The sequence below is a fragment of the Xenopus tropicalis genome, chromosome 3 (assembly GCF_000004195.4).
Source record: "Xenopus tropicalis strain Nigerian chromosome 3, UCB_Xtro_10.0, whole genome shotgun sequence".
Classification (NCBI taxonomy): Eukaryota; Metazoa; Chordata; class Amphibia; order Anura; family Pipidae; genus Xenopus; species Xenopus tropicalis.
Genome location: NC_030679.2, coordinates 82,456,939 through 82,466,773, shown reverse-complemented (window position 1 = coordinate 82,466,773; position 9,835 = coordinate 82,456,939). Strand labels below are relative to the sequence as shown.

At 36.6% G+C, this 9,835-nt stretch overlaps 1 protein-coding gene across 2 annotated transcripts in view; it reads right to left on the bottom strand.

The window, feature by feature from the left end:
- Positions 1-9,313, bottom strand: part of usp6nl (USP6 N-terminal like) — an 86,222-nt gene extending 76,909 nt beyond the window's left edge. The window contains exon 1 of one of the 2 annotated variants that reach the window (XM_031899049.1): positions 9,081-9,313. In XM_031899049.1, the coding sequence (XP_031754909.1) occupies positions 9,081-9,087 (7 nt within the window). In that variant the 5' untranslated portion in view covers positions 9,088-9,313. The remainder of the gene's footprint in view (positions 1-9,080) is intronic. The other variant, XM_012960036.3, reaches the window with a different exon arrangement.
- Positions 9,314-9,835: the final 522 nt, after the last annotated feature.

The window sequence follows — 9,835 nt, the reverse complement described above, 5'->3', positions numbered from 1 at the left end:
AAATCCCCATACAACTTGATGCTTATGGGCAGAAGTAAATGGTTGAGTTTGTTGGATGTCCTTGCATCAACAGATTATAAAACAATATAACTGATATTAAGATTTAAGTTGCAAATTACCTGAAAGATTTGCCATCCAGCACAACATGACTGTTGTGAAGGAACACTGCATGCTGTGAGCTCATTAAAGGAACAGTAACACTAAAAAATGAAAGTGTATAAAAGTAACTAAAATATAATGTGCTGCTGCCCTGCACTGGTAAAAGTTTTGTGTTTACTTCAGAAAGTCTACTAAAATTTATATAAATAAGCTGCTATGTAGCCATGGAGGCAGCCATTCAAAGGAGAAAAGGCACAGGCACTTAGCAGATAACAGATAAAACACTATTGTATTCTACAGAACTTATCTGTTATCTGCTATGTAACCTGTGCCTTTTCTCCTTTTTTCTAGCTTGAATGGCTGCCCCCATGGCTACACAGCAGCTTATTATATAAATTATAGTAGTGTAACTGTAACAAACACACCAGTTTTACCAGTGCAGGGCAACAGTGCATTATATTTTTATTACTTTAAAGCTCTTTTATCTTTTGGTGTTACTGTTCCTTTAATAAAAAATAAAAAAAAGCCTGATAAACTTTCCTACTGAATACACCAAGGGGCCCATTTACTAAACAATTTTGAGATATATCTCTATTTTTTTTAAATTATAGAACATGTACAGAATGTAATTTGCAGTTTGCGCAAACAATATGAACATTTCAGTATTTTCAATTCATTAATGCCTTAGTTACACATTCATCGGGACTATATTTTCGCTTCAAAGCCAGAAAGGTTTTTATGGCGTTTACAAACTTTGGCTCTAAAATTTTATGACTTTAAGAACACAAATGCGATATTTTCAATTATTATTTCAATTATTGAAATATAGCAGTGTAACTAAATGCTTCAGTATAATCCATTCTAAAAATGTATCATGCATCCATGATAAGTTGTTTGTATGCAGCCGAAAGTTTTTTGCAACTTAATCCTGCACTGTGCCTAGTCTTTAATTTACGTATATATCAGATAATCACTGTTGAACCAGTGGCATGGGGTATTTTGACCATTGTTGTCAGGCAGTAGAAAAGCTCTACTCTTCACATGTAACCACTCGTGATGCTTTGAACTCTCAAGTGCCCCTGTCTGCCTATCACCACTCCATGGGGCACATTTATCAAATTACAATTGAGTCCAAATACAAAAGATTCGTATTTTTCGAACTGTGTGTAGTTTTTGCGAACTTTTTTGTTAATTTGCACAACTTATCCGTACTTTGCGACAATTTGCGCAACAATTTGTGAGACAAAATCGTATTTGTCGCAACGAGTACAAAAGTTTCGGATTCATTAAAGCTTCGTTATTGTTACTTTCCTTGGGCCAGGTTGAAGCTGCCGAGTGCCATTGCGTCCTATGGGAAGCTTCCAAAACTACAGAAGGATCAAATTCAGAAAGGTTTTCCCGCCGTTTACGATCGTTCGGATACAAAAATTTTGTGACTTTCGGAACGCCATTACGATATTATCGTGACCATTACAATTTTTTCGTAAGCATTTTCATGACATTTTTGATCATCAGAAATTATCGTATTTAATCCGAATTTTTCCCATTTCGTGTTTCAAATTCGTACTTTGATGAATATGCCACCACGTGTCGGCTAGGTTAGTCTCTACATGAGAAGGGAAGGGGGGGGGGGAAAAAAAAAAAAAAAAAAAGAGGCATTTTGTTCACTGCTGTTTTCAAATGGCTGAACCACTAAAATGGCCCATGTGCCATAAGCCTTTTTTTTTAAATAAATACATGTGTGTTCAATAATCAGTTCAGATACATTCTACAGGCTACAGAAAATTCTGTGCAGCCATGCAGAATGCAACTAAAGTGTGTATTTACCATCTATGAAATATGCATGATTCTTAGTTGTCACTTTGCAATGTACTTTCTGGCAACAATGTATAAACACGTTTATTAAAGTGCTAAATTAGAGCTCACCACAGGAAAATTCACACACTCTATTCACTCCTATGATATTTTTAGAAGTGTATTTATCAAATGATGAACTTTAACTTTCACCTATTTATAAATATGCTTTTAAAAATCCCATAGGAATGAACAGAGTGTGATTTTTTTTTTTTCTTTGGTGAGCTCTAATTTAAAATTTTGATAAATCTACTCCTAAAATGTAATTTTCATGGCTGCATAAAAAAGTGTGGTCTGCACCAGAGCTGACCAGTAATTAGCCCTACATGGAGATTTAATAGGTGTTCGCTTCAGCACAGATATGTTAGATACAAGTCCAACATGCTGTTAGAAGAATCTCCAGTTTGAGCAAATTTGTAATATTAATAAAAACCTTAATAAATGGCTAAGACTAAAAGTAAATTCATTTCACAGTTAGATGAATGTGACTTTTTGCTCAGGTAGATGTTTTGGCACACTTTTTTTTTACAAATAACTGCAAGCCAATGGGTCTTTTTCGGTCTTCAGTTAGATATTATCTCTGGTGGGAGGGGATTTGTATTATTCCGGTTTCTTTGCAAGTGGAAATGCTCAAGATATCAATTGTGTGTTAGATATTATAACCTGGAGAGCAGGGCGTTATCTTTGTTTCGAGATGCTTGCAGTTAAAGGTTTCCCATTGAAGAACTTATAATTAGATATGAATATATAGCAATCTCTTATAAACATCCCTAACTCTTCATTAATCTCAGCCTATGTTATTAAATGCACATCACATACCCCTCAAGCCCCAAGCCTTGTCTGTGCGAAGGAGCACTGGCAAATAACCCTCTTTGAAGAAGAGATAGAAAAAGGAGTATACAGCTCCAAAAGAAAAAAGGTTTTTTCCTTATTTAAAGGTAAAAAGAGGTTAAAAGAAAAAAGGAAAGCATTTGGATAGGACAGCCTAAAAGCAAAAAGGTAAGCAGAGAATATAAGTATCTGAATAACAGAAAAAGAGAAGTATACAAAAAGTGAGAGAATAAGGTTGGGAATACCAAAAAATTGGGTGCCTGAATAAATATGGTGGCTACTATGGTTCATAATTACACAGGTACAGCAAATGTACCAAACATTTAGGCAGTATTTTTTTAAAAAATGGATGGCTTAAAAAATATCCACAGTTTTGAGGAAAAACTATCCATGCCCTCCAAAATAAAAGTTTGACCAAATACGCTGACTGCTCTGTAAGAATTCCAGAATCATGAACTACAAAAGGATTACTCAGAAGTAATCCATAACATTCAAATCAGAATTCTACTTTCATTAGGCTTGCTGCAGATATTGTTAAGAACAAACTGCTGATTGGCTTCTCCAAGTAAAGGTGGCCACACGCAGGCAGATTTCAGCTGCCAATTCTGGTCCTTCAGACCAACTTGGCAGCTGATCTGCCCATGTATGGGCACCCCGAGCAGGCCTACCCGACCGATATCTGACCTAAAATTGGCCAGATCTCATTCTGGCAGTTTGATTTTCTGTCGGATCAGCTCATTGAAGCGGTCCTGGGTCTGATGGTGCCTATGCCTGCCAAACGATCAATTAGCATGATATCGCCCACCTTTACATGGGCATATCAGGAAAAGATCCACTCATTTGGTGATATTGCCGAATGAGAAAATGTTCCCATGTATGGCCACCTTAACATGACTCTAGTTCTTTAAATTTCTCCCAAATGTTTTCTCCCACTGGTGTCTTTCTGACAGAGAATACATACTTAAAACAGCTCATGCCACCTGACACTGATTTGAATGGTGACTGCTTGCCATCACTCGCACAGGCAGAGTTTAGCCTAAAATGTATACCAAGTTCTCTTTTGCAAAGACAGAAATGCTTAGATATTTTCCACTTTGCTTACTAGAAAGGACTGCTGCTGAGCCTCTAGCAAGTGCATCAGAGAGGCTCTCTTGGTGGAGAGAATTGCCTTTTTATCTTAGGAACAGTAGAGGGAAAAAATAATAGCATATCACAAAGTAGCTTATTTTGTTCCGTACTAGCAAAATTTTCTAGTCCTTACTAGATTCCCAATACAACATTCAGCCAAACCTACAATGGTTATTAATAGTTATTGAACTATTAATAACCATTGTAGGTTTGGGTGCATGTCAGACTGGGAAAGTACACTCCTCCTCTGCTTTGGAAAATACCCTGTCTTGGAGCCAAACGAGCATGCAGAAGTATCATATGGAGCAGGAAGATGCCGGTACAGGTGCTATAAGCAAGTATGGGTTGGTTTTGCAATATCAAGATTTTGTGGGTTAGGGTTGTGTGCAGGTTAAGGCTTTGCAGGTTACAGTCAGGTGCAGGTTGGGTTTTTTCTTACCCGCACATCACTAACTCATATTATAATTGTGAATTTTAAGCATTGCGGAACTAAAAATGTAGACCGTTCCACTAAACTACAAATTAATTTTAAGGTAAACCTTATCAGGAGGAATCATCAGTATATGCACTCACAGCTTAAAGGGGAACTCTGGTTTCTGAATCAAAAAATGTTTAAGTACCCCAAACAACACAGAAACCCCTAATATACCTATTACCGTCATTCGTTCCTTCAAAAAAGGATGAATAAATACCATTTTATATGCTTAAATCCAGCTGCAAAACAAAGTTCTTCCCTTTCTGCATCATTTAAAATCCTGGCAGGGGAGGAAGGACTAAAACATTGAGGTTACAAATACTGGAAGATCACAATCTACCTTCTGGTTTACACACTTCTGGTGTCAGACTTGACTCCCAAATTACCATTAACTTGACAGTAGGATATACAAACAGCAATTAGTTAAGAAGCACAGAAATACATAACAGACAGACATGAGGGATAGCATTTATCATTCCATGACACAACTGCCTGAATAAACACCCAGAAAGAAAACCTTTCAGATCCAATTTACAGGCATGCAATTAACGCATTTAATTCAATATTCTTTGCAGATTTTCCAACTACTCTATTGCTCCATGCAGCGACAGAGGTACTACAATGGGGCACTTAATGGGTTAATTACAATCCACACAGCAAATCATCACAAATTTTTCTAAAAACTATTATTTCACATAAGTGTAACATGGCACACAGCAATCTTATTGTTATGAGAAAGCTTCAAAATAATGCCCTTTACAAACAAGATACAAACCCTCTCTTGTGTGTACTGATCTCATTAATCCCACACAGCACTCAGTGCAGATCCTCCCCTCTCTGTCCTCATGCTATTTTACCAATAAACAAACTTCCACAGACAGAACAAGACATTTACTACAAGGAACAATTACAAATTTTATTTTGATAAAATCCAGAGATGCAAAAAATATAAAAAGACACACTACAGCACACAGTGCTATTAGTGAGATGCATGCAGTTTAAAGATTTTATATACCTTTATTTTATTGCAAAGATATGGATCAGCACCAACAACAATCCCCCAGGCCTGAAAAAGAGGGATATTTACATGACAAATTATAGACAAACTTGCAGCAAAGGAAACTGAATACATATAGGAAGCATTTCCGATGCGGTGTAATATAAGATGACTGCATTATGAAGTTAGATAGAACTCCTCCACACAATTTTAAATAAACAAAGGTAAGGTTAACAGTTTCAACATGGACAGAAAAATGCATATACAAATAATTTAAATCTATACAATTTGTAATAGATGGGTGCATACTGATGCAAGTCATTTACACATAATGTGAGGTTGCACTGACACCCAGATGACCCATAGTGTGCAGCTATTTTATTTTCTTAATCAAACAGTGACATTAGAAATGGTGTGGCCAAAGAGGTACAGAAGAAAATCTAATGTAAAGGTCGACCTTCAGTCTGCTGCAAGGTGGCACAAGCTGCACCCAACACCGATCCTAACTCAATCAGAAATGATTTACTTGCAACCTAAGCACATGTTCTGGACCAACACACTCATGGCAACTATATATGTGGATACAATACTGTTTTAGCTGTATTTTACATCCATTCTCACTCTAAATATGCTATTCAAGTAAGTTTTCCTATCCTGACTTGGACTTACAATCTTAAAACAGCTAAAACTATTCTTAGTATCTAGCCATGGGATGGATGTGAAAAACACATGACTTACACTTAACACTGGTATATACTTTATATATTTGAGTGTATAGATAGGTTCACTGGGGTTCATTTGGAGGGATTAAATATGATGGATTTGGTCATTTTTAACCCAACCAAACTATGTAGCCAAGTACACAAGGTACAGAACAAAAGGTACCAACTTTTATCATCTAGATCAGAGGTTGAAAAATATTATTTTTTGTTTAAGCCAGACTTATAGGTCCAACTATAACTGGCCATCAAGCTGGGCCCCCCTGCCACAAGTCCCCCCATGGGACCAGCCCCACAGTTTGGGAACCATTTTCTCGATTCATCAGACGCAATTAACACTTCCATGATGCAGTCACAGTCCATTTTTCATGTATAGGCCCTGGGTCTTCCAATTATTAGCCATATCTAGGAACACATCTCAACACAAGTATTTTTTCTTATATTTCTTTAAGATTATAATATCACTTGATTGTAATGCATCACTAGTACTATGATATGTGTAAAACGTGTTTCCTGAAAGAGCAGAGGTATAAATATTCGCTTCTACCTTAAAAATATGAAGAACATGAAGCCTGAATTCACAAAATGTAACTGGTAAGCTTATGTCCCAGAAGGCAGTTTGGGCTGCCAACATTTTACAGTGACAGACAATGGCTTTGGAAGAGTCTCAAAGGTACTTATGTATGTCCCAGGATAACACACTGAAAATGTTATGTATGCAGATTTGAAAGTTCTGACTTGTGTTAATGCATATTTGTGGAATTAAATGGTTATGCCTATAATCACTGAAGGTTTTTTCTTATGCTAATAAAATTCTCTAATACATATCTAATGACAAATGAGCCAAGAGTCGTGTATTTAACTAAATTACTTGTGGGCTAATAGTAAGACAAAAGCAAAATGAGTCAAAGCCAGACCAGTCCCCACAAAAAATACCTCAAGGGTTCTTTCCAAATAGACCTTTGGGACGTGCTAAAAAACATAGGTTTGTATAGTTTAGTTTATGTACATTTATATAAAAGTATGCCTTGATAAATAAAAGGAGATTAAAGCTCTGAACAGTGACATATATTGCCGTAACATTTGAAAGTCATATAACCTCCAATTAAATCCTGCATATTTTTCCTTTTATATCACTGTGTACATAATCAAAAATTCCTCTTGTATGACATTTTGACAGGGAGGTAGCCCTGCCCAGCACTCCTGGTCATCAGCATAGCACTTGTTCATTAACAGCAGCATCAAGTACTGTGCATAAATGCACAGACAAGAATGTAGTTTGATGACGTTAATCATCAGACTGGAATGCCAACTATTGCAATCACTAAGCTTGCAAGCAAGGGTGCACTGAAGGGTTAGTGGTCCAGGAAAATGTAATACAATGTAAGTAGAAGATAAAATAAATTTTGGAGCAACAATACATGCTAACTATGGAGAATGATACAAAGAAAAGATTTGTTTGTGAATAAAGTAAATACGAATTATGTCTTTATTGGGAGTTTGCAGCTGACACTTGATTTTTGCCAGTCTTATTAGAGCATACATTGGTAGTTTGCCATTTAAGAGCACTGCATTTCTTTACCTTAACCAATGTTTTTTTATATTGAGGCACTGTAAAGGTGGCAAATACACACTGCAATAAAGGTAATGTAATTAAAAGGCCATATATAACAGTTGCAAACCAATGAACTGGTATGTAATTTGGCAGTATGATCCAAGCATATAACAGAGTATAAAATAACAGAGACAACTAAATATCCTAAAGGTATAATTTGGAAACAACCTTCACACAATTTGCACCTTAATTTACAACTAAACTACTTCCTTATTTAATGTTAAGAACTAATAAGATGAATTTAACACCATGAGCTGATTTACTGGCTTAGCAGTTAAACTATGCCAGTGCAGTTAGAAATTGAGTGCAAAAAACTTATTGGTATGTTTTCCTGACTGGAGCTGAATGACTACACCATTAGAAATTAATTTCAACTATGGATATTATTTCATGTTATTTGTAAATAAAGACTACTTAAACATTCACAGAGCTTTTTTTGCCTAATAAAAGAAAACTTAATTCTAAGCAACTTTACAATATACATTGATTACATATTTGTAATTGTTTCCGAGTTATTTGTATATATAATTGCTATTGGAAGCAGCGTTTGTCTGTCCTTTTCTATTCTCTGCCCTGGTGGCTCTGCTGTTTGAAACAATGTAACACAAGGCAGCAGATTTTACAGAGGAGCCTGAATTTGCAACATTGTTTAAAAAGTAACAACTTGGAGTTCAGCAAATGCTGCTTTCAAAAGCCATTACATTTACCAATAACTTTAAAAAGTACCAATAATTTTTAATAATTTGATATTGGAAAGTTGCTTAGAATAATTTTAAAGGCAAAAAAATATTTTTTGGGTTGACATGCCCTTTATATATATTTCAGTAGACCCTTTATAAAAATTAGAACTATCCAAGTAGTTCTGTAGTTGTCATGTCTTACACAAACAGGTGCCTGGAAATAAAAGCTATTTAAACTTCCCCATCTTGAAGACTATGTTTCAGGAAGTTATTTGCTCTGTTGTCATGGTAACTTAATATGACCATCTTCATTGTCTGTAAATAAAGTATACTAATACACACCATCATTACCCCCAAAAAGACTGTAAAAACTTTCAGCCTGGGACTCTAACACTTATTGCTGAATTACAACTTTCAGCACTCCGAACAGCCAGACGCAAGAAGTTGCACTTCAGCACATTCTAGAGGGCCGCACAGGATAGTCCTCTTCTCAACGTGAGCAAGCTTAACACTTTACCCATTGGGATATGGGCACCCTTGATATAAGACATAGCTTTTGCGCAGATTCCTTGCCCGCCCCTTAACTGTCAGTCATTCTCCAGTAACTATTTTGCTGAACTCAGCAATCCTACACAATACTAACAAACTCTACAGTGAAGTGCAGTTCTTTGCCAACTCTACTTACTCATGGCTGGAAGAAATAGAAGCCCAGCTGAATAGGTGAACCCTTAGTCTGTCGCTTTTACCGGTTTCCCGGGTTCTCCGCCACCCGTGCAGGACATCCCAGCCTTCTCCCAGCGTCTTCCGGTCCGCCCACCCCAAAGCCGTCTACCAGCTTCCGCATCGCATAGTGACGCCACGCCCGTTGAGTGACGAACTGGACCACGCCCCTGTCCAGCCGCATTGGTTGGGACACAAGATTAGAAACTGATAGGCTGTAGGTCTGTGTATGTTATGTAGGATGATGAGCAATTCCAATTATGGCTAATTATAGAAAGCCTTGCCTAATCCTCTTTATCGCTCGAGAGTATATAGGCAGTAATAATCTCACGAAAACAAATATAGAAGGAATTGTCTAGGCGTTTGCTTCCTCATGCCTGGCTCTTATTGCGTAAATTCGTAGTAATATTAGAAGCCGGCTATTTATGACGTTAATTAAACAAGCCATACTCGTTAATGAAACTGTGTCGTAACTTTCATAGCAGTGTCAAAATGTAACACTGATTTGTTTTTAGTTTTGCTAGTGTCCTATAAAGTGTTATGACATTGTCGCAAATGTTGATAGTTTATGAGGTTTTATAAATTCAGGGAGGTATAGGAAGAAGTACTGCAGTGTGAGATCGTTTTCTTATTTGTCCTAAAGGTAGGCTTTCACAGCAGTCATTTTGATGCTACTGCTACCTGAGGTACCAAAAGATACAAAACTCCTGTTAAAAT